Source organism: Chroicocephalus ridibundus, chromosome 10 (assembly GCF_963924245.1).
Source record: "Chroicocephalus ridibundus chromosome 10, bChrRid1.1, whole genome shotgun sequence".
NCBI classification, from domain to species: Eukaryota; Metazoa; Chordata; class Aves; order Charadriiformes; family Laridae; genus Chroicocephalus; species Chroicocephalus ridibundus.
The window spans coordinates 23,729,122-23,757,059 of record NC_086293.1 but is presented as its reverse complement, the minus strand read 5'-3'; the positions used below and the strand labels follow the sequence as shown (position 1 = coordinate 23,757,059).

The 27,938-nt window shown below is 37.6% G+C and overlaps 1 protein-coding gene across 13 annotated transcripts in view; it reads right to left on the bottom strand.

Annotated features, from left to right (window-relative positions):
* Positions 1-27,938, bottom strand: part of ERC2 (ELKS/RAB6-interacting/CAST family member 2) — a 508,713-nt gene that overhangs the window by 131,609 nt on the left and 349,166 nt on the right. For all 13 annotated transcript variants that reach the window (XR_010072774.1, XR_010072776.1, XR_010072778.1 and 10 more), the window contains 2 exons: positions 23,252-23,399; positions 5,771-5,905 (listed from right to left, as the gene is read on the bottom strand). Coding sequence is in view for 1 of the 13 variants with exons in the window: in XM_063347991.1 (XP_063204061.1) it covers positions 5,771-5,905; positions 23,252-23,399 (283 nt within the window). In the remaining 12 variants the exon portion in view is untranslated. The remainder of the gene's footprint in view (positions 1-5,770; positions 5,906-23,251; positions 23,400-27,938) is intronic.

Below are 27,938 nucleotides of genomic sequence, written 5' to 3'. Positions count from 1 at the left end.
TCCCAAAAAATTTATTTATATCAAACAAAAATGAGATGCACCAACATAACTAGGGAATCATGTCTCTCTGTAACATGACCATGTGAGTGGGCACAGGAGAGTTCGAGTCTTCCTACTGCTTGTGAAGTTTTCTTACCTCTTCCCCAGAGTTTAGGTCCAGACATACAGAGGCAAAAAAGGCTGCCAACCTATACTCCTAAGAGTGAAAAAAGAAGGCATAAATGCAAGAAGTGGCTGGAAACTTGGCTTGGCTCCCTAGCAGTAGCCAGAAGACCTGAACACGTCCATTACCTCTGAAAAAAGGTGCCCAACTAGCTCCTTCAAGAGAAGTCAGGGATTCTTTCCTTTACTACGTCTAGTGCCACGCTGCCACATGCTGCCCATAGCGGGATATGTATCAAGTAACAGTTATAACAAAAACATGATCATTAAAGCAAAATGCCAATACCTGAACCAAACAGCACCATGTTAAAAGTATGCATATTTGAAGCAGGAAGCATGTGTATTTTTCTTCCAGGACACTGCTGTTACACCGTTCTCTTTAAAGCGGGTACAGACTCACAGCAGCATTTATACAGCACTTTACATCAGTAAGTAGAGAATGTCTTATTCCTCCTTACCAATAAGTACTCAAATGCACATGGACATACTTTTCAGCCATATATAACAACATATGTGTATTTCCTTACGCGTGTAGCATATAAATTAGAAAATCCAGTATTATCCATAGAAATGAGAAATGTTTTTTCAGCATTAACGCTGCATGTTCAACTGTCTCTCCAGAATTTCTGAGAAAACCCTTCCTAGCATTCACTAAATTGAATGGCATTACGTGGCAATAAGCACCACTTTCTTGTCTGCTTACGAAGTTAAAAATGCCCTCTGATGATTTGCAAGTTCAATTATTTTCTCAGTTTTTTCTGTGGTTTCAAACTACTAGTCGAAACCTACATATCTGGAATTTATGTGTAATGAACTATCGAATGGGAAATACAGGTTTGTACAGCACACGGCTGGCAAATTGCTGTACAAAAGAACACTGTACGGAATGGTAAGTAACAGAACACAAAGTTAAAAAAAATGAAATCCATGATTGAAAAATGTAAGCTAAAGCAATGACTGGAGTTCACTCATGAGTACCATCAACTGTGCTTGTTCTCAAAGATTATTTCAGTAAGGATTTTGTTACAGATCTCCTACTTCTTGCTTTACAATCAAACATTTGCTGGGCTAATCCATTGTTCACAGGGTCTGTGGAAATTTAGGGATAGCGGTACAGGAGAACACCTACTCCAAGCCAAACGCACCAACACAAGATGAAATAAAGCTGTTACCATGGGCAACAGGTATTCATCTAACTTGTTCTTAAAAATCTCCAGGAAAGGAGCTTCCATCACATCTACATGAAAGTATGTCCACATTTTCTTTCCACTTACAGATTCATGAGACCCGTAGTGAAAAAGTTTCCTTATTTTAATAACTAACCTAGTTATTTTTGGTATAAATTAAATTTACTGCTCCTACTCTTCTCCAGTGGGCACTGGAATACAATTGATCATCGTCTTCTTTACAACAACATTTTATGTATTCGAAGACTTATGTCTCCCCCTTAGTACTCTCTAGACTAAACAAACGCAGTTCTTTAAGCCTCTCTCATAGGTCATGTTCTCTAAAACTCCTATCATTCTTGTTGCTCTCCTGTTGTCCCTTTCCAATTTGTCTACCTTTCTTAAAGCACGGTGATCAAAACTGTATACAGCTTTGCAGAAGAGGTCTCACCAGGGCTCAGCAGAACAGAATAATGACTTCCTGCTTCTTTTCCAGTATTACATCCATCCCAGAATTAGATCCAACTTCTTTGCAACGGTATTCTATTGCTGCCGTATATTATGTGCAATCCAGATTCCTTTTTCCATGCTATTGCCTCATCCGTTCTCCCTTGCAAATGGACTTGTCTTCACTGAATTTGAGATTACTTATTCTAGACTCTCTCTCCAGCTTGTTGAGACTGGAGCGGCTTATTGAGCAGTTTAACTGCTCCTTCTATGCCTGCAGCTTCTCGCAGCTTGCTTCGTTATCAACAATATTCACAGGGGGGTTTTCTATTTAATCACTGAAATAATTTCTAAAAAAGTACTCCTCAGAAGCAGATAAAGGACAGACCTCTTTGAAATGGTGCTGTAAATGTCCCTCTTGTCTGACAATGAGTAACGGAAAATTTGTCTGTAGCATGTTACTTGTATCGCTTCCCACACCCATCTCATGGTGATTTCATACCGAATTAAATTAAAATAGTGTTATTTATAGTTGCAGCTTTTAGTATTGTAATGCATTTTACATTACATATTAACTACATTACAAATTAATGTATTTATTTGTATATTACAAATACATGGTAGGACAGCGTTAAAGCCCTCATGAATTCCAAGTATGTCACAGCTACCACTTCCTCCTTGAGCCACAAAGCCAGTTACCCTCTGCAAGGAAATTAGATTTGCTTGACATAATTTGTCCTTGACAAACACAGGCAGACTAAATATAGGATGGGCATGTATGTAACAGCTGTCTAGACCTGCATTCTGTTTTAGAGAGTGGCCCAAAACTGTCACCTAGGAAAGAGCGCAAGAATAAAGTGAGGATACAGCGATAAAAAAATCTCATACCTTCAAGAATGTAACATAAAAATAGTTTATCTGGTCTAGGAGAGGAACTGCCAGGTGACGATTAGGAAAAGGGGATAAAGGTGAGGCGAGTATAAAGTGATCTGGTAGACAGATAGATAGACGGATAGACAGATCTGGATAGATAGACGGATAATGCCGTACAGTCTGATACAGACATCGAGCTACTGAAAATGAACACAAAAAAGACTAATGGCTTTCTATTGATTAATAATTTATTCTATAACCTTCCAGGATCTAAAATAAAGTTATTAATAAATCCCCAAATATTTTATTTGTAAAGATAACAAGTGTTTGCTTTCATTGGGCCTCCAAGTATCTCCTGTATCCTACAGGAGAGTTGTTGAATAGAATCATAAACAGTTCAAACTAGTAAATACTAGTAAAATAGCTAGTATTTTATGTGCTCTATCTTTAATCATGTATCCATTTCCAACATTCATATTCTTAACTTTTCTAAATTCTTGAAGATGTTTTGATACGGACTTTCATTATGCTGCTTATCTGTTCTCTTCCCTGAATAACCCGCTGTTGCGCATCGAAAAGCGCCGCCCTCACCAATTGTTAGCTCTCTTTGTCTTGTCCCTCCAATTTTTTTTACAGGTTCAGGTTTCTTGAATTAGTTGAAACCCGTGTCTGGGTTTCAGTGACAAAGAGTTTGTTTTCACCTGTTTTTTTTCACATCTCTTGCCTTCATTCTGTTTTTCTCATTCTATTCCTTGCACAAAGCCAAAACCTTTCTTATTTCATGGTCATTTTCAGACAATTTTTCCTTCTTTTATAAACTCAGCCAACTTATCTCTATTAATCAGAAACAGAACTAAAACCAAGACAGCAAGTCCTTAATACCCTTCTCCGCTTTCTGAAAGAAAAAGTTTTTCTTTGTGTGTTCCAAGAACTTGAAGGATTCTGTGTTCCGTTGTTCAGGTTTTGGTTTTATTTTCACTTGGTATCCAAGAAAAGGAATTTTCTCATATTTAGCAGTTCCTGTCTTATACACAAGCCTATTCTAAACACAAGCCATTCTAAAAAAAGTGTCGTTTGCCTCTTTGTCTCCTATTCCTGATTAAGTAGCCTATCACGCATCCCTGTTACGACTTCACCAATATATTTCCCTTTTATTTCTACCCAAACACTATGAACTTATGAACTAATTTAGCATCAAACAATGATTCTTCATATAAAAAGCAATGTTTTATTTTTCCCCAGGGTTCTCTACCTGAAAAGAGTTACTTGCTGCTATCGACTGTTTTGCCTACTGCCAATACACGCATACACGGATAACGTTCCTCCTTGGCCTACTGCGATGGAGAACAATTTTCAACTCTCACCCGCCGCAGTAGCTTAAAGCGTCATACAGTGAAAAGAAGTCTATCTTAAAATTTGAAAGTCTTCTTCAGGCCAGACTCCATCCACAGCTGACAAGCTCACCTTCCACTCACTAAGCATGTTATTTTGAAATGGAATAGTAGCACCCAGTATCAGCCGGAAAGGCGGCACGCTGGCAGCATGGCTTACATATATGTTTTAAGTTCAAAATAGAAGCTTGTTGCTTGAAATTTCATCTACTACAGCTTAGCTTCTTTCACGCGTATTTCTTGTGGTGTACCACTTCATACGCACATACACATACGTGCACACGTGTAGACACACGCTATTTTTTACTATAAAAATTTTTAACAGTATCAGAGCCAGACACCTCAGAAAACAATCATGTAAACATGCTCGCTGGCAGAAGAAGGGTATTTTAAGGACGAAATAAAGTTGTCACTAGAATTACAAACATAATGTATATTTTATATAATAACATAATGAATTAAAGAATTTCTTGTTTTCAATACTATAACTTGATAACTAGCTATAACTAATAACTATAACATTATTACTAATAATTATAGCAATTATTTAGCATTATTTTCAATATTATAACTACAAAATTATAGCAGATGATTTATTTTTGGTGCATCTGGTCTTTAAGCTTTCCAGAAATAAAAGGTGCAGCATTTTTTGTTTGGAAGCATGTGTTTCGAACACATCCAAACAGTACACTTTTGGTGAAGGTGCCTGCCTCAGCCAGCTGTCTGTGAAGCCGCAGACCTGAGCCTGCACTCGGGACGCTTGGCAAACAGCCGCCTGCTGACGGCAACGTTGTCTGACCAACCGCACTGCCGCACGCCAACAGACAAAGTGCTGGAATGCCAATAAACCACCGAACACCGCGACCTCCTCATTCCAGACACATACGGCAGGAATACTAATTTAAAACTGTGTGACAGCAAGAAAACTAAGAAAATTAGTTACACATTTACAAAAATATTTCTGGTTTTTTAAAAATGTACTTATTTGTAAACAAATGTTGAAATTCACAAAATCAAAACAGTGTTAGGCTTATGGATGTTTTTTCACCCTGGGTGGAGGAGGAAAGGTTCAATGCCAGCATGCTCAACCAACATACTTCAGAAGACCGTGTTATTAGGACAGTTATTTTCCCTTTCTGAAACACGGGAGTCTAAGAAGAATAATATTCTAAGAAGAATAATACTGAATTAGTAAGTATTTTTAAACAAAAACATCTCTGGAATTTGGCCTATCTTGCCCAGTTAAAAATGCATCGCTATTGATTTTAAGCTGTATCTGTAATTTGAAAGCTTCAACAGAAAGGTACTTTCAAAAACAGTTTAGAACCATTGGTTTACAAGTTGCCAAATGGAGTTGCTGCACAGGTTTTTCAATACTAATCGTTAATCCATTTACTTTAAATAAACAAAAAATTATTCCAAAAAGCGCATACTTCTGAAATCACTAGTAACTGCTAAGTAGGCGATTTTCCACTGATTTTCAACTGGAAAAGTTATGAAATGCTAAAAATAGCTGCAAAACTTCTAAAAAAATAAGGAAGAAAAATATAAGACACCAGACAAACAGCTAAAATGTTTAAATTGTTTCAGGGATGGAAATAAATACCAGAGCTATCACTTTAAGTTCAAAGAACACATCACTTGCTTACTACTTCTTTGGAATCTTTATTTCATCCTGAAATATCAAAATAGTAAAATTGTAAAAGTGAATGTGAAGGAGAGGTGGCTAACCTGGTCTGGAGAGGGCCTGTGGTTGGAGTGCTGTGGCCTCCCGGGAGATCGGTGATGGTGGTGGTGGTGATGGTGGTGGTAGTGGTGATGGTCGTCATCGTAGCTATCTGCCATCAGTTTCATTCTGTTTTGTGTCTGTTTAAGATGCAAAGGGAGACAATTAATACATGCTGGAATATATTACTCTAAAAGTGTTTTAGGAAGATCTTAGCTCTTTCTTAGCTCTTTTTTTTTTTTTTGGTAGCTGTAAGAATCTAACAATAGAAGTCTGGACTGCTGGCTCACATAGAAAAGGAAACAGAAATAGAAAAAGATTAACAAAGTATGTGAACACATCTTCTGTCTCAGTTTCCACACGAGTAGAATTGCACAAAGAAGTCAGAAAAGGATATGATCAAGGTTGTTGCGTTTCAAGGGTGTCAACAAAGACATTCAGATTTTCTAAATTTACTATTTTAGAACAGTTACCTATTTTTTCCAGTCTATTATTATGTCTTGCCAATTAACTTCTAAAATCTCACTGAAAGGAATATTAAGTGTACTTCAAATATTTACAGTTAGCTACTGAGGCACGTGAACAACAATCATGAATAGTTATGCTAAAAGCTTTATTTTAGCTTAATTATTGTAATTGTACACCAGGATCACCCTGCTAAATAGGAAGTTACAAGAATCTGAAAACTAACTGATACAGACACAGGCACTTAGAGGAATAAGTGATTACGGAACTTGACACATGTTACTGAATCAAAGAAAGTTTTAGATATAGATCTTAAAAAAAAGATCATCAACACTCCGGCTACTGCCGATAATAAAATCTATGTCACCACGGGATAACAATATACATCATTGCTCTTTATCACTCTTACAATTATTCCATATCATGAAATACATAGGCTGGAATAATTCTGAGCTTGCTCATAATACCAAAAATATCTAACTTCCCATTACCCAACAATACATTGGATACAGTACTTATTTCTTCTGTCAGTAGGACAGAAGGCTGTCGCAGGCAAACTTGTTAACCTGTAATCAAGTCTTACTTATTTTTACTCCAACAAAACCCAAAAGAAAATGCCGTCAATCTTAAAGACCTCTTCTAAAATTAGAGGAATCAATTAGAGACATATACAATTAACATCATGCAGATGACTAAAGGAAAGACAGCAGTCTTAACGTGTCATCTTCACAAATCTCACCTGAACCCAATCGGAGAAAGGTTGTTTTTGAAGGAGCATTATCTACTTTGTGCCAATTCTCTATGCAGACATCATTTGAGTTGGCCAAGCACAAACAAATCTACTTTGCACTTAGACACTTTTGGTGAACAGTAAAGACACCGAAATCTACTGCAAAAAGCCACAGTTTAGTTCTACCCGTGCTCCAAGCTAGCAGGATTCATGCCAACTCCAGCGAGGATGCTGGCTAAAGACATTACCCCAGGACTTTGCCCAAACTAATGAGTTCTAAAAGACCAACTCAAACAGATGAATTTAAACACAACTCATTTGTTAGATCTTCCTATATCAATAGGTCTATCTGGCTTCCAATTAGAAGTGCCCATGAGACAGCTAGTGTCCCATAGCTAGTATGGGGTAAATTTACTTTCGGGACTATTGTAAATTGATTTTCCTACGAAAACAATCCTAGATCAAAATGTCTGTTAGGAAAATTTCACTAGGAAGTACATTATAATAGAAAATGTGAAAACTTGGAGATTGCTACTAAATTCCCCAATTTTAATGGTTTTGCTAAAGTAGAAGCGAGATTTGTGAAAAAAAGCAAACCATTCATATTACACAATATTTGAAGTATAATGAAATCTAATGTGAGGAAAACTATGAATCACAGAGATCAGAGGAAATCCTGATGTGCCTTTTGAGCAACCAGTTTTGTTTTTAAATGTCCTAATGCTTCTCAAGCACTTTGCATGACGTCCATTGGAAGGATCATAGAAAACTACTCTACAGGGGGGCACCTGTACTCAGGCCAAGTGAAAACAAACGAACCAACCACCCAAACCAAAACCCTAAGGCACCTACAATGACAAGACAGAAGAACTGACGCAGACGGGATGTGCACATGCTTTAGCCACTGTCAGACTCTGAGCATCTCTATAGCACTGAAGGAGCAGCTTTCTCTGTGTGTCACAGAATAAATGTGACCACAGCTCAAGTGGTGGATTCCTTTGAAGAGGAGTTGTATCAGCACTATATGGTATCATTTCACACTCTTTATCACTATTTTCTGCACAGTTGGAACCATTTCATTTTCTCCATCCCGGATAAGACGACGGTAGCATACAGCTGCATGAATTTCGGCTATCAATTTCTACCAATCTGAGTCATCGTAGTTGGTCTGTTTGTCTTTAGATTCATAGAGGAAGGTCTTTTGAACAAAAGAGTGGAAAAGATGGAGAATTAATAGACAAATAATAACCCACTTACTGTAAACACTGTAATATCCTGCCTCTTTGGGGAAGCTCCTAACGTTTTATTAGTTTATTTTCTTATCAATGAACAGCCTTAAATTTCCTACCTTTCAACTGTATTCCATAAAAGAATGCAAAAGTTAAACAAGATGATATATGCAATCCTAAAAGTGTCCCCTGTAATGAGGTGTTGGGGATTAGACGTGTCACGGGATAAGAACTGTAAATGAATGATGTCATCTTTCTAATTTGGTGCTGAAATATAAATAAACCACTTCTAATGTTTCTTCCTTTTGGATGCCAGATTGCAGTAAAAGGTGCACAAAGAAATGTCAATGCTGAAGTGGGCTTCCTTTAGCGAGCCTGCTCTGGAAGCAAAATATATCAGAAATGCAAAATGAGAATTTCTATTCCACTCAAGTGATGATCAAATCATCCAAACTTTTACATGACTTGAGATTGCCATTGATTTCTTAGGATGATTTCTTAAAATCATGCTAAATAATTTGAAAAATATTATTTTTAAAAGCTTTTTGGTTTTATTTGATAGCTCTCTATAATGGTAACTAAAATGATGTTGAGGTTCTGTTTGTCTTTGCTTTAGCCGCTGTCAGAGTGCTATACTTCCACACTGAACTGCACTTTCCTGGTATGCTTTGCTTTGATTTGAGAAGTATAAAACATGGTATGATTTCAAACTTTTAAAAGCAGGACTTTTGCGGAGGATGAACAGGAGGATTTCCAGAGGAGGAACAACAGTAAAGCCATCCAGAGGAACAATACAATCCTTTTCAGGTCCTTCTAAACAAAAATTTGTAATGTTACTTCTGTTCGCTTCCCTTGCTAACACTTAAAATAATCTTTAGTAGGCTTTGAAATGCCAGGTATGCTTTTATCTGAGGAAGAAATTAATTAACCACATTGGAAATTGTTCAGGACCCCCCAGGGCTTCCCACCCCTACACTTACATACAAGCACATACACAAACACACAGAAAGGCGTCTACGTTTTAGGACACTGGTTTATCTGACAGACAGTAAATCCTCATGGTCTGGGGCATCACATTGTCAGCACGTTAGGACACTGCTTCAGTACTTGGCAATGCCATCATTTCCCGCAACATCTTCAGCATACCTGAAAAATTCCCATTCAAGAACATCCAAGACCTTTTCTTATATTACTTTTGAAAGCACAACAGATGATTCAATATGAATTTCCTGGATGATCAAGAAACTCGGTCTTGGAATGTACAATTCATGAAACTTAGAGTGATGATTGTACATGCATTTAAACTGTGCCATATCTAATGCGCATCATATGTTACTCTGAACAAGTTACTCCATCTCTGAAATAGTTATATTATATAGTTCAAAATTTTATTCACATTTTCCTCCCAAAGCTATTATTATTGATATGGTTTTCCTGAAAGTGTCTTTTCTCAAAATTTACATAGCCGCAGCTCTGACGACAGAACTATCATATCAACAGTTCTTTTTGAAAATGCCTGGTGAACACTAGCCCCACACCTGAGAAGGGGCAGGTTTTAATTGGGATTTATACTAGGAAAGAAAAAAAATGTTAACTTGTAAAATGCAACAATTAATTAACTGCCTCTCCTACAGACCACGTATAGCTTTATTAGTTTTAGCCTAAATGGTTTCCTCAGATTTTTTTCCTTTAAATTTCTTGACTACATTCAATAAATACTGCATTCATTTTGAGAAAAAGGAATGATAGAAGAATTAGAAGCACCTTAAATCTAGGTACACAGGTATATTAACCCTTAGGGCTTGAAAGCGTTGTCTTTGATCATTCGATATCACCAGTTGCTAAGCTGTCAAGGTCATGAATGGTATGTGTAACTGAATTTTTAACCCACTTACCAAAGAATTTATGATCTAGCACTGTAAGAAAACTGACAGATATTTTGTGTCCTCCTAAAATTCTGTTGAGTTTAAGTAAGGATCTACTGAAGTGAAATGAAAGTCTTTGATTGACTGGTAACAGACTAAATAGCTTAACAGCAATCTGTAACTGTAAAACTATAATATTAAAACTGTCTTTTAAAAAATATTTTAGCAAGGTGGCAATAGGGAACTATGCTTTGATCTGTCATCTGGATCAAGTTAACAGCAAAACTCTCATGAATGAGGTTCAAATGAGGAAAAATAGTAAGATTTGTTGCTCTGGGATATAGGTGTAATACCATTCAATAGCTATTACTTTCCTTCGGATTTTCTTCTCAATCTCTCTTCACTAAATGGAATTTGAAACATTTCTAGAGTATTTCAATAGGGTAGGGGTCTTTCCTATGTGATATGGGAGGGGGGCAGATATAAGGCCTACAAGCTATCCTGGAGATATCCTGTGGTCTAATTATTAAAGCATGGAATTTAAAATCTAGAGAGCCACATTCTAGCTTTGATTCTGCAATGGCCCCTTCTTGTCTCCAATGACACAGAACCTCTGTTTCTTGCAATCTCACAATTTGAAAATAAACACGCTCATATTTCCACAACACACTTTGAGATCTTCATGTAGCAGATGTTTAGTTCTTGTCTTCCTGAATTTTACTAATATATGATTTAATCTAAGCTTTTTTTTCTAAGACAATTTTAGAAAACACAAATAAAATCTTTTTTTAACTTTGAAATCCAGAAGGTAAGGATCTAAAAAATTGTGTGCTTAAGACTACATAGTTCGGGACATAGACTATCCAGAAGTTGCAAAAGCTTAGTGGAATTAACCTGGATTTCATGAAAACACGTGCAACTGCAATTGTTTTTCCGGTACGAAGCCAGCGCTTCAGGCCTGAATTGCATTAGCTGAGGTTTCACAAAATGTTTGCTAATTAAGCCAGCCCTGTACTTACCGTCTCCAAAGAAAATCAGTTTTCATGTCAGAAAAATATTTTTAGACATTCTTTGAAAACTGTTATCGTCTGAAGTGAAGAATTTCTTATCATTTCTACTGCTGCACAACAGAAAAGTTGCTAACTGCCATAGAATACGATTTATAGCTGATTCGTTATTTGATAAGTTACAGTTAATTAAATATTGGAGAACAAATGCTGTACATGCCCTCAAACATCCTTAAATTTCAACAAATTACATTTGTCACTCACAATCTGTTAACGGACAAAATGAAGACTTTATGAAAGCAGCATATATTTGTTCATTAAAAAAATACAAACTATTCCACACCATAGACTATTCTGCCTGTGCGACAGAGGAAGACAGTCTTGAAAAGTAGCTACAAATGATATTTCAGAAGGCAACACAGAACCTCTGGTGATTTAATAATAAGAACCTAAGTGATTTAATAATAAGCCAAACAACGGGCTTAATCTGCCATCGAGAAAAGACATTTAAGAGAGATGCCATTGCAAAGTTCCAGTTGAAACTTCTTTGGCTTGAACTTCTTGATATACTTAGAGATTTTTGAGCGCTGGTTCACTAACTATCTGGCTGAAACAAAAAAGATAATTCCAAGGCTATTATTGTTTGAAAAGCCCAACCTTGAGACTGCTCTCAATTCTTTTTAGTGGTAGCACACTTCTTGAATTAACATGTGATTAAGTAAGACAAATCATTAAAACATATCCACCAAGTACAGCTTTGACAGAAGGACTTGTGTCATTGTTCCACAAGCTGAAGGAGCGGTTAATTGGCCATCACACTGAAGGGCCTTTTGCCGATACTAGAACTGCATGGAAGAGGCACACTTCAATTTGTGTAAGTATTCCAGAGCTTGTATAGCTTTATGCCAATTACTCAGGCCACTTCTAACAGCATAATACGCAATGCTAATTATTTCCAAAATATATTACACTCTTGTCTTCAATCACTAGAAATATATGATAATATTCAAGTTCCTTATGCAGTGAGCTTTTAGACACAAAGAAAATTCCAACAGAAAAAAACCTTAAGTTATGAAGACTATAAGTTTGCAAGCACTCATCACTAACCAAAAGATAACAAAACCATTATGGTATGGTTACTAACTAGGAACTCCAGATTCTAAATAACTATCATAATCATAACCGTATGGGTGTTGGAATGCACCACTATGAGGTAGAGTTATGTTTTACTGAGGGCTTTAATTATGCATTTTTTTTATAACATCCCTGTAACGTAATCTATTCTTATATTCTTACTCAACTAGTTTTTAACATGGGTTTCACTGCTTTGTTTCCCACCTCCATTGAACAACACAATTAATTTTTTCCCCTGTTAAAATTCCATATGGGCTAATAAGCATGTTTTTCTTTTCCTGTTACAGCGTATGCTTGTCTGGGAAAGTGTGAGAGACAGGACGCATGCAGGCTACAAGTGTGCATGATAGCTCATGGGTGAAAAGTTTGGCTACTCCTCTTTAACTCTTTTTATTTTTTACCTCATTCATGATACGACTGCATACGAAGAACACAGTAAAGTTTTTATGCTAAGAATGCATATATTTTTTTCTTTTTCCTATCTATATTTAGTTATATATTAAACTTAAGTCATGTGATGTTTTACATGAAAATCTTCCAGTTCTTATCACTTGTAACACACCTGTAATCAGAACACTTGTTCTTCAGGCCCCGCCTGCCCTCCCCAGTTTCACAGGAGAGAGAATAGGGACTAAGAAACAGTACTGAGGAGTTTTCCAAGTTTTCATGAAATTCAACCTTCCTCCCAGGTGAAATACAAGAGCAATTGCTGGTCAAATTAGATGCGTTGACTGCTGTGCAGAAATGGAAAGCAGCTTCCAAGGTAGATGTTGTCAAAGACTTGGATCTGATAATTTAGTGTCACATAACCGCAAGCATTTAGTGAGCATAAAAGTTTTGCATATATTTCAGTTCTTTTTTAATTAGAGTACTATTTAACTGATAGTAGTAACCATTACACCTGCTGTTTTGCAAGATTACAAAATGTGACAGACTTTTTCCAAAAGAAGTCAGAGCTCATGGAAGCCTCCCTCCTCAGGAGCTGAAGGATAAGTCTCACAGACACCAGCTGGGATATTAGACGCTTGGCAGAGCCAGCCAGGCAGCAGTTCCAAGTGCCAAGCAGACACTTATCTAAAGCACTAAGGCCAAATTTCAACTTTCCTGACACTTGTGACTGAACAAAGTTATGTTGATTTGAACATGGTCCATCTGACTTTTTAGTTGTGGTCTCTGCATGTGGAGTTTGCGTTTCTGAAGTCTTTTTAAGTTCTGTGAATTAAAAGAATGGCTTGAAGCGCAGGAAATATCTTGTAATAATACAGCATGCTCAGTAATGTATAGGCTAAAGTCATGCTAAAAGTATTTGTCTGAGTCCTACTACTAAACTTGGTAATTACATACAAGTATGTAAGAACATAGACACAAAGAAGTGGCTTAAAAAGCATAATTAAAGCTCTGAAACAGTAGCTGCCTGAGGACATCTCAGGCCAGGTCCAACTAAATGCAGACAAGTAACGTAAGAAGGTAAGGTTCCCTGTTTTTTTCCCTTTTTTTAACAACAGGAAATAACTTATCAAAAAGATACCTCCCCATAATAATTATTTAAAACCAGACATGAATCAGAAACTTCAGCAGCTAAACAAGACCTTTGAAACTGCAAATCTCTGGTTAGCAGCACTGATTGTCTTTCAGCGTCTTTAATGTCTGAATAGTTCATTTCAGCTGTAATTTTTGTAATTTTGTTACCAAGCCCAGCTCTCTCATTTGTATCACATACAAAATATAGCCGAAGTCGAAATTACTACGTCTTCTGTTGTATGCAATAAAAATTGGCAACTAAAACATAAATTTCAACGCATGGATAGTATATTGTAATATGGACCAAAATGGAGATAACGTCACAACACCGGCTTGCTATGCTTTATAGAGACACCTTACCTATTATAGAGACACCTTACCTATTATAGAGACACCTTACCTTACCAAAATCTTTCTTTGATGCTAGACTGCAGAAACAATGTTTTATCCACCATTACAGAAGCAGAAAAAGTTAACACTACATTTTTTGCAATTTTTTTTAATAACCAGCTACTTAGCACTGTACTTAGTGTTAAACTACATTTAGCTTTATTATCATGAGGTACTTTGTAGTAGAACTTAAGGACTTTTTTCAAAAATGTCTCATGGAGGAAAAAAAAAACTTTTTGGCTTGGGAGTTCACTCACGTATATAATGGAGATATTCACTATTCTTACCTGAGATACTTGATACCTATTTTCACCTATCGGGCCAGACAGATCAAAAATTACAAAAGTTCCAGCGCTAATATAGACATTATTTTATACCTGCATTATCTACTTTTTCCATTTAAGATTTTGAGTCTCAGTGGAGTTAAACCGCTTGCCTGAACACAGCGTGTTACGACAGCTGTAGCTATTGAGAGGCTCTGGTGTAAGTCCACAATGAGATTATCACCAGTGAAAGAGCGTGCCGTTCGACACGGCCATGCTTAAGATACGATACAAATTTTTCAAGAATGAAAAAACTCTGAACAGAGAACAAACAGGAACAGATCTGAAAGCAGATCAGCGGCTACAACGCAGGAAAGGACTTAGGTACTAGGCCTGTGATGCCCTCAGGGCCCCACTGCTAGAGGCTACAAGGCAAAAAAAGCCCTGCTCATCGGGGAACGCTTGTGTAAAAATGCCATCCCAAAGAATTTGGATTCCTGAAAGCATAAGGAGGAAAAAGCGATGGCGTACCCAGCTAGGCCTTGGGTCCTTCAACTCTTAGAATATAAACTGTCAAATCTTACCGACAATACGTGAGAAGTGTAGTGTGAGCACTGCTAACATCTTCAGTATTTTTCCAACACAGAATATTTCTTCTGAATTAACTAATTTGAGCTGGCAAAGGTTATTAGCTGCACACACATATTCTCTTTCTTACCTCGTGCCATATGGAGCCTGCTGCATTAAGCTATAGGGAGAAGTGGCACCCTGCTGTTTCACCCCCACACTAATCTCTCCGCACTGGGTTTATCTCTAAACTGCTTGTATTTGGCAAAATCCAGAATTACAGATTTAGATTCAAAAATATAGATTCAAAATTCAGACTACAAACAAAGACAATAAACCCCAATGTTAAGACATGCAGAAATACTGCCTTGGGATATTTCTAAGTAACAGAAAAGTATAAACTACAAGGATTTGTAAGATAGTAAATAAATTTAAGGTCATTGAGTGCACGGGCTGCTTGCATTGATGTAAATGGGACCTGAACAGACACATTTAAAATCAGAGATTAATAGCCATTTTGCTATATTGCCCAAGAATTTTTAAGGAAAAAATAACCAGACTGATTTTCCTCATATGAGAATTCAATATATGAAGTTATTAGAAAATTTATTCTTACCTGCCCAAAACAAAATAAAAAGCCTGTGTAGCATAACTGTAACAAAAATAAAACTCCTAAAACTTAAGGGTCTCAGACTACTCCTTTGTTCAAAGTGAGGTGCTTAAAGCTTGAGCAAGACCAATATTGTGAGTGATAGCAAGCAGTATCAACAGAAAAGGAAAAAAAATAGCACAATGATCAAATATGTCTGCAGTGCCCATGTGAATGGCTTCACAACATGGATTCTATTTACTGTGCAGTAACATTGAGACTCAACAGCACGATAAATCTCTGAGGCAGATCTGTGTGTGTAAACAATAATCATCATCATCATCATCATGTAGTATTCTGTGCTCCTATAATATTGCTACCTGTAAAATTCAAGAAAATCAGAAACATTAGCTTGACAACATCAGAAACAGAAGCAATAAGGAACCAACGCCGTACCAGGACAGTGCTACTGATCACACGGTCTACAGGTGATAATGTCTACAGACGATAATGTCTACAGACATGGTAAGAAAGCATTGAAAGACTTTTTTTCTACCACACTTTTTAAACATTAGAGGGCTCAAATGCAATTAAATAATGCACAGTGTTGCAGAAGAATGTTTTGGGCTGCCAGAATAATCACAATCACAACAACTTCTAATCCTATTCTTTTTCTTATACAGTAATATAAACACTTTCAATATCATAAAATACACAATACGATACAGATGAATTAATCTAATGGGGAAAGTGTAACTTGGGGTATTTTGTTATTCTTGAGTGCTTGATGACACAACCGTAATACCACATCAGCACTATTTCTGATGTACGTAACAGTATATGTAACGCAATACGCTGCCTTCAAGTCCATCTTACCCCTTTGCTGATGAAAAAGTTGTTCGAAATACTTGGACGTTAATTAGCAAGAAATACTTTTATGTATTACATGCAGGAGAAACTGGTTACACAGATTTTTAAAATTCCTTGATTGTTTCTCACCCTTTTTGTTTCATTAGCAATACGTTCCTGTGATGAAATACAGAGTAGTGAGCTAACAGACTGGAGACGACTGCCAAACACCAGCTTTGCCTCTGGCCAGAGTATTCTGTACACCTGCAGTCTTGAAAACACTGGAAAGGTTTCTAATTTCATGTTTTGAGAAGAAAAATAAAATGCTCTCAAGGAGTTAGAAGACTTTGCATTTTGGCCAACTCCACTTACATTTTTGGCTCTGTATCCCAGAAGCGAAAAGAGGCAACTGGGAAATTTTCTCACAGTATCCAAGTTCAGAATGAATCAGTTACATAGCAGTGTCTTCTGCTCTTACCAAAATCTCTTGAGATGTTCTAAAAATGGACTTAAGCTAATTATTTCATGAAGGATTGCATCACTATACAAATTTCTCTAAAAATAGCTGTTTCAGAATTCTCAAAAGGAATCTTGGCCAGGGTGATTATAAATATTGTGTAATCACTCAGCCGAGCCCTCGTGGTGATCTTGTTTAATACTGTATTTCTGAAAGGTTTTTTAAGCCTACTACAAAGCTCTATGGACCTCAAAATATAGCATTTGGTGTATGAATCAAAACAATTCCAGTGGTTCTGTTTTGCTGGGAGTGCATTCCCATTTATTTATGCTTCCCATTATTTAAACCACTAAACAATAAATATTTCAGTGACAGATTGCAGCTGCTAAATCCTATTTAAATCATGACAATTAAATGTGCTTGTTTCTTATGGAAAGGTGTTTGCAACACTGAGGTCAGTATTATTACCACTAATTTTACAGGTGGATACACTGTGATACAAATTATTTTCCCAGGTTATCAAAATATAAGGTGAAAAAACCTGTAAAAGCAAGCCAGCACTTGAGATAAAACCAATGCTTTTCTTCCAGCTTAGAAATAACAGGAGTTCTACTTAAACTCACACACTCACAATTCATTAAAAGGCTGCTCAACTCATTCAAATAAACATTTTCATCCTTAATATATGTCCATCTGTAGCTTCATATTTAAAATAGATCACATATGTTCTCATTCTCTTACAAAGGCAGTCTAGTTCATTTCTTTAAGATGCTTCTTTTTCTTTTTCAGTGTGAAGAATTGTGACAAATTACTTCAAAATCAATGTCTGGGTATTTTACAATCTGTTTGACATTCCCAAAGGCCAGAAAAATTAGAATAGAAAAAATTGGAAAAAGGAATTAAACTGCATATTTGGCGCTAAGAGCATTATCTGAGTCATGAATGATTTTAGAGGACCAAAAAAACCCCTGAAAATTGCAATTGAGACTTTTCTAAACTTTCTTTTTTGAACATATTCTGTTTCTGGTGTATTTCTATTTTAGATTAGATTACTATTGGGATGGCCTTTGCCAGTCTGCAGGCACTGTTGAGCAATGGAAATCAGTACATTTATCATTGTGGAAAACATTGACATTTTATGACTAAAAAAATAATTGATTAATTAAAAGAAAAGGATGCAGGTGTCTTTTTGAGTTGGTGGGGCACAATTGGGAAGTAAATACTTTGCCTCCAAACTGACTAGTAACTGACCTCACTATTTTAAGACAAACCACATTAAAAATAAAATACATAAAATAACATCAAGTTTATGACATGGATACAGTAAGATGACTATTCATGCCTAAGTAGGCAGCACACTGTATTTGTGTTATCTTTCCCAGAATGGTGCCTGTTTAGACAATAGCCTGTTACTCCGAGATAGTGAAAAGCTCTTGGTACTCTTCCTCCTCTCACGGAATTTCTCACGCTCATTGCCTCTGGCTCAATGTTAATATTCTTCTGAAGCACCCCTAAGGAAGCTTATGGAGAGCCAAGAAGCTTCCAGTTGAAATACAAAATACACCAGGGTGCTTCAGGAGTCTACCAGAGCGATTAGGGAAGTTTTTCACAGTGTAAGTCTGTGGTAAAAGCAGCTACATTTGCATTTAGGCAATTCAATCTCGGTGCAAGTCTGCGATATATTACAGCACAGCGATAGAATCTGTTTTTCTGGCCAAAATCCAATAACAATAAAATTCTATGAGTAACCTCAATACTTTGGGTTACTCCACTGAGTTTAATAGAATTGACCTCCTGAACCTTTAAGACATCTACTACACGCTGTGCCCTATCTCTTTCAATATGAAGCAGGCTTTTCATGCCTACAATGACCTCAAATGACGGGAGCCACCACAACTCTTGTACAGCATTGTGAGAAGCAGTAGATGAATTTGAAAACATTTTGATGTTCCAACTAGGTGAGCTTTTGACACCATTTCCCCCAGCACTCTCCTGGAGAAACTGGCTGCTCGTGTCTTGGACGGGCGTACACTTCGCTGGGTAAAACCTGGCTGGAGGGCCAGGCCCAAGGAGTTGGTAATGGAGTAAATGGAGTTAAATCCAGTTGGTGGCCAGTCACAAGAGCACGTGTTCCCCAGGGCACAGTATTGGGCCTGTTCTCTTTGATCTGGACAAGGGGATCAAGTGCAGCCTCAGTAAGTCTGCAGACAACACCAGGAGTGTTGATCTGCTTGAGGGTAGGAAGGCTCTACTGAGGGATCTGGACAGGCTGGATCGATGGGCCGAGGCCAATGGTATGAGGTTCAACAAGGTCAAGTGCTGGGTCCTGCACTTGGGGCACAACAACCCCACGTAGTGCTACAGGCCTGGGGAAGAGTGGCTGGAGAGCTGCCTGGCGGAAAAGGACCTGGGAGGTTTAGATTGGATATTAGAAACATTTCTGGACTGAAAGGGTTGACATACATTGGAACGGGCTGCCCAGAGAAGTGGTTGAGTCGCCATCCCCGGAGGTATTTAAAAGACGGATAGATACAGTGCTGAGGGACATGGTTTAGTGATAACTTGGCAGTGCTAGGTTAGCGTTTGGACTTGATGATCTTAAAGGTCTCTTCCAACCAAAACAATTCTATGATTCTATAAATGTTATGAAGTATATGCATTAAGACTCCACAATCCCTTCCCCTTAAGTTGCGACCCTCACTGGCCTCATCAGAGCAGAAGTCGGCCCTCTCCCACCCACAGAAACATTAAGGAGGCGCATTCACAAGTTTTGTATGACTTTTTCATACAATAATTTCAAATTATTGCTTCTTCACTAAAATGACGAGTCTTTGAAAAACAAGATGTTCTTGGGAGACGCAAAGGACATAAGGAGAGCAGATGCAATTAGAAGCTCAACTGCAGCACAACTCCATGAACTCTGCAGTATAATGAGGAAAATATAACAAGATTATCTAAAGAAACTCAAGGACGTTGCTTCTACATGAGCCTTGCAGACATCTACAACAGTGCACGTAGATTTCCAGGCAAGGTGAAATTATGTTCAAGCAAACCTCTAACTTCAGTTAGCACCCTAAAATAATTACAAATTATTTCCCAATAGCTTGGATACATGATTTAAGACATAATCTGTATTAACTGCTGCTTTACACTGTAGCAACTGCTCTTCTGCTTCGCTGGTCTAACACAACGGTGAAAAGAAAGTCTAGTTCTGAAGAGAACACTTCTCAGCAAAACTCGGAGAACGTTAGAAGTAGCACAGGAATTGTAAAAGGAAGACAGAAAAATAAGTGGAGTAAAACAACTTTCTTTTGAAACACAGCAGAAGATATTTTCACATTTAATGAAGAAACCTCCTAAAATCGATGCACCTGTAATAGTAGCAATTTTCTAGCAACACAAAAGGTATAACGGTACTTTATATTCAGGAGATGCATTATTTGGTTTGCAAATCAAGAACAGAACTTCCTCTAGGATATAAATATATCAGAATAAAAGTCTGAATTGCAGATGCCGAAGGAGAAAGGAGGAGTTTGTCTGCAACACGTTTACTCTTATCAGCTAGTGCCTCTTTGCGGAACAGGGAAAGCCTACTCTTACTGACGCTCTGCTAATAAGATTTTCAGCCACAGTGCTTCATCTGCAGCCTAGCTTTTCCATCACGAACTGAAAGACAGAGAACCTTTGTGAGAACAACTTGAAAAGGAGCAACAAACAAGCAAAGTCCTTGGATTCTTTAAGGTCTGCATTTCTCACCCCTTGCCCTGCTGCCTTGATAAGTGCTCAGCCTCCAGCAGCCATGAACAGAAGGCTCCCTGCTTGATAGGTAGATACAGCAAAAAATCAACTTGCTACTGTGGAGATACCTAGACTTCTATCATTGCCCACCTTGTTATTTTGCCTCTCAAAGCAAAAATCCTCCTACAGTATAGAACAAGAGTGGATTTGGAGGCCTAATGTTTAACATTATCTAGTGACTCATCTTCTAATATTTATAAATATCTCTCCTTTCATGATCACATTAGGCTGGAGAAGTTGGGCTTGTTTTGCTGCTTCCTTTCAGCAGTATAACCGCTGTGAGAATTGGGGGATGGGACAAGTAAGGCCATAGGAAAAAATTTGATGCTGCAGCTGATCGTTCACTAAAGATCTAGTGAGTCAGAAATAAATTGGGAGATGTCATCTCTCAAAGAAACTGAGGAACAGGGTTGATAATCACACAGTGAGGAATCCGTCACTTCACCCCCACCCCACCCAGTCATAGCAAGGAAGAGGGGCACTAACAAGCCTTTGTGTTGGATGCACACGTGAAAGCTCTGGGGGCTGACAGTGCTTCTCCCCAAAGGGATTAAAGAAGTATGAATGATCTCTACAACCTCTATTATCAGATAATTCTTAAGTGTAATAAAGTGGTGACCTAGTTAAACCACATTCCTGTTCCTGGTGTCTCTTTTTTTGTGGTGTCTGAGATAACAGGGAGATTATTTTGGCATCAATTTAATCTAGTTAAATAGCTTTACTGAAGATCTTTATCACTATAAATAACGGAGGTATTTGAAGTATTTGGTTACAATTCTAACTGAAGTTATCCAAAACAACGCCTCTCTAGCAATCCTCTTCTGCTGTTCCTTCACTCGGTCTGAAGAAAGTCATAAATGTTTTGAACATTTTCAGCAATAGCTTAAAGGTACAAAGGAAACAAACAAACAAAAAAAACCCAAAAAAACCCCACCCAAACAAAAACAAACAACAACAAAAAAATAATCAGTTTGCACAAGTCTCTGATGAACATTTTAAAAATATCTGTGGCAGGTATCATGGAACATGGCAAAGTGGTGTATTCATTTACTCTTCAGTACAGAAAGGTAAAGGTGAAAAAAGAAGAACTCTAAAAGAGAAAATAACTGCCTTCTTTTTTCCAAAGCAAACCAAACCAAAAATCCCTAAAATTATTTGGAACGTAACATCGTCTGCTCCAATGCAGCACAGTGGGATGAAGTCCTAAAAAGGCTGAAGCACATCTGCCTACCTAGCACATAAAATTTGGGTGAAATGTCTCCTGGCCAGCTGACTGACCCGAGACGTGAGTGCACCATGGCTGGAACACAGGTACGTGGCTGGTATGTCTGTAAGGAAGTCAGCATCACGAGTGGATGAGAAATTCACGCCCAGGGGCTGTCTCCTATTTTTATAGACCTGTGGGAAAAAGCTATAACGATCAGATGCACGAGGTCAGAGCTGTTGGGAATTTAGCACATCAGCAAGGGTTTTCCTTAACTTTCTGTAACTGAGTGCACAGAGTTCTACAGTATGTAAAGCATGATTCAGAGCAGAGAACCATAACGCTGACTACGCAGTATGTCCTGAACGTTATTCACATGGCGTGCTCATTTGTAAAGCGGCACACTGCCTGACAGCAGAGTGGTTTCTTTGACAGGCTAGCGAGACCAGAATGATTTTGACGATGGCATTCTCCTCCTCCTCAAGCAACAGCGGCGGAATTCAGTAACGTCACACAAAGGAAAACATCAGATACAACACCTTCAGACATAGTCTGGAAACATCTTTCTCATCTTTTTTACCTATTCTAAAAGAGGAAAGGTGTTTAACAACATACATGACACGCAGCACCGGTCTTTAGTACCTAGGTTATCTGAACACCCTTTGTCCTCTTGCATACACTACCTCTTCTGGCTATGGCTATTACCTTTTAAAAATCAGGGGGAGCAGCCACTGCATGGTGTGCAGAGTTTTAAACATTTTAATTAGACAGAGAAGAGACCTATGCACTGTGTCTGGTATGCGTGTAGTGTGTCCAGTATGATTAATTTCCTCATTAATAAAGCAGAACGTAAATTAAATATGCTTGTGATGAAATCTATTTCTAGAGTTTGTAACTACATGTTTTTTTATTAAAACCTCAAATGACTTACAGTGTTGAAGACAAGAGTGATTTATACTCATTTGAGAATTTATTTTAAGGATAATCGTGATTTCCAGATAACCCCTCAGAAAGCCTGAAACCTTCTGAAAACACGATTATTTTACAACAGAAAAGCAAATAACTAAACAGAAGAAGGTTAGAAAGAGTCAACAGAACAGACAGATCTTGCTTTATGGCAAAGAGCATCTGCTCTCCTCTGTCGCACATAATGAAGAAGGCTGGAAGCTACACGGGGCGGGAAAACAGAAAGTGTATTGGCTGCATATAACATGAGCCAAGCAAACACGCAGCCAAACACTTAACGACCACAGAGAAGCAATAACACTTACACTGAACACCTCCTACCTTTCGTAACTGCTGTCACACGTCAAACATGGCTTGAAGACTTTCAATAAGAGGTTAAAATAAAACAGTACAAATGAAAATAATGCCAATTTTCTGTTGCCATGAAAGTGTGAAAATGAATGCCTCCCCACCTGCTGTTTTAACTGATGTACCAATCTGTCCTTCTCTCGTTTAAGAGCCATTACTTCCTCTTGAGTCTTCTTTTTCTTTGAAGCAGACAGTTCAAGCAAGGCAATGTTTGCATCTTTTTCACTAATTGCAGCAAGCAAAGCTTCCTGTCTGATAAAATAAAATAAAATAAAAACTGTTACGTTCTCGTTAAAACAGAACATATAATACCATATCTACTACATGGGATGGTTTTTTTATCCACTAGGAGAACAATCAACTACCTTCTGAGCACTGTAAACAGCAAACATTGTCAATCATCAAATCATGAATAAATAATTAGACAAAAAAGTTCTCTTTATGCATTTTTCATGATTTAACTATTTCATAAAACATTTATCCCTGTCTATTTTATTACAGTATGATATCTAGTAATATTTCTGTGAAATGTTTTGCTTTTTAAAATCTTTGGTATTTATATTTTTAAATTTACTTTCCCAAATTCTAGAATATCTTACATAAAGCTGTTATGAATTATCCAAATCATAAAAATTTCATAAGAAAAAGCAAAGTGATACTGATAAAACATATTTTTATATTATCCTCTTAATTTGGCGCCCTAGAGACCTCAGTACAGAAATCTCTGGACATCTTCCTCACATTTACTTCAATGTTTTCCTATGGATTTATTATTTATTGTGCCACCACAAAACTGTAACTCTAGAAGTAAAATATAACATCCAAAAAAGAAGTTCCTTGATCTAATGGCTCATGAGGAATCTTTTCCTTTGGAATCTTGACGCCCAATCTCCATAAAGCAAACAGAAACTTAGAGCGCTCAGAAACGTATAGAATTACACAGAAGCTAGCAGGGTCACGTGGCAAATAGCTGCTGAGGACATATGCCAAAAGTCACTTTTACAACATGCAGTTGGAAGCACAGACCTTGCAGTATCTTATTATTTCATTTCTTACACTCTAAATGTTCACGTTGGCAAGGGCATAATCTGTCCCTTATTTTCATTAATAAAAGAAATATATTCATCTTCTGCAACGCATTCAATGACAATGACTCATCAGACAAGAAAAAGCACATAATACTTAATAGCCCTTAGAACAAAATACGTTACGGCCTGTGCCTTTTTTCCAGAACTATATAAGATCAATCATTAAAAAATAAACATGGAAAAATGAGTCATAAATTAACCTTAGGCTCCAACTGCTAATAAACGTAAGAACACAGCTCATGAACTTCATACAGTCAAGGTGAGCTACAAGTCTGGAATTCTCACTGTCCTTTGCTTGCCAGCAAAAATGTCGAGAAAGCTATTTCACTTTTATTTCAAAATTCCTAATGCATTAATGTAAATATTTATAGGACAATATTTCTGATGGAGTCAAAGAAAAACAAGCCATTTATTTTACTCTCAAAGTTATGAGACATGGATCAATTTTAGATAAACAGTTGCATTTTATTCATACACTTAAATAGTCTCATTTATTATTCTGTCTTCTTCATTCTAATCACAGTTAAATGATGTTTAAAAGAGGATGCCATAAGTCTCCAACAGTCTAAATTTAAATCAAAGCTATTAATTATTTTAAATATCAGGTATTAAATAAAATTTTAAAAAATATCAGAGGGTCACATATCCATAATGATAATTTGAAATGAGATATAGGTATATTGTTTTTTATAAACCGTATTATAACTCATAAAACTTGCTGCATAGTAATTTGTAAAAGTCATTTTCATGCGTTGTGCTCAAATACAATGTCGATTCCATAACATTTTCATTAAAATCTTAACTTTTTAATGCCCTGAAGAAGAAAGACAATTTGCTACTGTATTCAACGATTCCTCTCACTTTGCAGAAAGCAGAGGATTTATGCCCCGTAGAAAACCTAACTCTGCCCTCTTCTGAGCATCTGGCTCCAACAGAGAGAAAAACCTAAGACAATTCCAGCTTTTTCTCCACAGTACCTTTTACATACAAGTCCGTACTTTTCTGTTTTAGAAAGGTGTCCTAACCCCAGAAGGTGGCTTTTTTTCAGGGGTGATAACATAAGCTTTCCGACAGAAAGAGTCAGCAACAGCAATTCTGTGACTTTAAAGCCAAAGAAACAGCGTATCGCAACGCTCCAGTGGTTTGCATCAAGGAACACTTTCCAATTTTTAACTTGCATCAAGCAACAATTTTGTTGCTATTTTGAACATTATTAAAAAAAAGGTTTCAGAATGTTGCTCTGGTTTTCAGGATACGTAGGACAAAGATTTGCCCTGTCTGCAATTAACACCAGTGCGATTAAATCCTAATCTATAATTTATGGTAATCATTGCTGTAAAGTAGGTACCTCTGGTAAACAGCAAAATACACACCTATTTGTACCATAATTATCAGTCTAAAGATATACATATTTAATATCTGAAGATAAACATTGACATAACGATCACAAACCCAACACACTCACAATGAGAATAGGCAAAGAAATACACATCTCAGAAATTCCGAGGTTTTTAAATAGATTTCGATTCATTCTTAAAGTTCTGTAAGTTAACTCCAGCCCAGGCTGACCCAGTGCAGTACGTCTGCTCACCTAATAGCAGATTTCATGGTAAATACTTGCCATTTACGAGGTTTTTTTAATGAGAGATATATATATGTAAAATGTTGTTTAATCATATGTAACACACATTACAGCTGTAAAAAGCAACAAACAGAATAAAAGTTTAAAACTGTCCTGAAAACTACATGAAGCTATACTGAAATTTTACTTCTCCTCCCAAGTTGAGATTATTTCACTGCCTCAAAATTGGCAGTGAAAAGACAAACCTGACTAGTGAGGAAGAAGAGTCAGAACGACTGAATTATTTGGTATCATTTCAACATCTGATACTGGGTTTCACTCACATCCATCTTTTTGTATTGCCGGCCAAAAATTATCACACGTTCTTGTGGCCATAACTGTTCAACTGTGTCACACTCCCTAGCCCCACTTTAAAGTAGCAGATGAGATAAAACTTTCCCACGGGAGAGAAGAGACAGCAAACAGGCTTTGAAAAATCTGCATTCTGGATTCTGCAGCCCCAAACCCACCAGACTGTGCAGACCTTAGCACGCTTTTTCTCAGCTGATGGTGTTGGGGATTATGAAAGCCAACCAGAATGTTTTTGCAAGGGAAAGCTAATAAAATCTTTTTTCTCTATTGTCTTGTGGCTCACAGGATAATTCCATTCAGTACACCGCTTCTCCCATCGTTGGAAAATACTTAGGAAAGTATGTAACCAAACTCTTAATTCCAGGAAATAATGATTCATACCAACACTTCCAGGAAATAACGGTTCACAGTCATGTGAAATAGCTGCTGTCATATGACTCCAGAAGTGCTCCACCGAGACGCTCTGAGATTTGAATCAAACCCACAGTGCACACACAAGTTTGAATCTGCTCCCCCAAATTACTGTCGATATATTTTTTAATTATCTTTAGAGCAAATGTAAGTGGAGTTGGGAGGCCTTAAACCTACGAATGTTGAGAGGCAACTGCACAGGAATACAAAGGTGGGGATTTCTGCTGAAGTCCTTCCACAGCAACGTGGAACGATGAATACATCTGCACAGACGGGCAGCTGGACGCAAACTCACACTGCCAGTACTCTTGAAGCCGCCCGAATGTGAGCCAGCTTCAGTTCAGAAGCTGTAAAGCCTCATTTATCTGAGAGACAAGGTGTTTTAGCTTGGGCGTAGTGCCACACAACGCGCTGATGGCTTCCAGACTGGAACTGGCTCGCACGCAGCCTGCTCAGAGCGTGGGCAGAGCAAGCTTGCACCTGTCTGCACCTGCCTGCACAGACATACCCCTGCAGTATGTCGGCATGTTATCTGTGTCTATTATCATGGATAATCTGAACAGTAATAACCTCGAATATATAATCCAGGGGCATTTAACCAGGCATCCGGGTCAACAAGAGTTCAGCAGAGCGGGACTGTATATTCTACAAATGATACATGTTGGTTGCTTACATCCTTAGTAATTAACTACCTCAATACAGAGGGAAGGCAGAGAGACCCAACAGTTTTTATTATTATTTTTCAGAGTACAAAATAAAGATGCAGGTTGTGACAGGGCATCTAAAGAAACCGGAGTGGCCTCCTTTACTTCTACACGGCCTAGCGTACTACCAGAGTTACAGTTCCGCCACTAAGTCCCCGGGAGACAGAGGCTGAAAAATAACCTTGCTCCTGCTGCTGAGGCATCTTAGGGCAGAGATCCAAGGGTTATGAAGCAGCCTGTGGGGACAGACCCAGAGCTCTGCGTTATCGCGTCTCATTTAAAACGTATCACACGCAGGTTTACCCACGTCTGTGACAGGTGCTGTGCTACTCCGTCAGCATACTCAGCTTTCCTACGGATGAACCAAATTTGATGAACAGAAGCAATTTATTTTAGCCACCTAGGGACCCGGATAAAAAATTTATATCACCATTTTTGCAGGAAACATTTGAAATGAGATTATCTGACCACCAGGAACAAGGCTAAGATGCCAGCAAACCAGCTGACAATAATGACTTTCTCACTTACAAGCATGAAGTGAGTTTCATTCAAAAACGTAAACGGGTTGCAGGGTCTTCATCTAAATCTCTCAGGTGAGTAATACGCTTCTACTTCGCTGCTGGAGACTGAAACTCATCCTGCGTTTCTGTGAAAG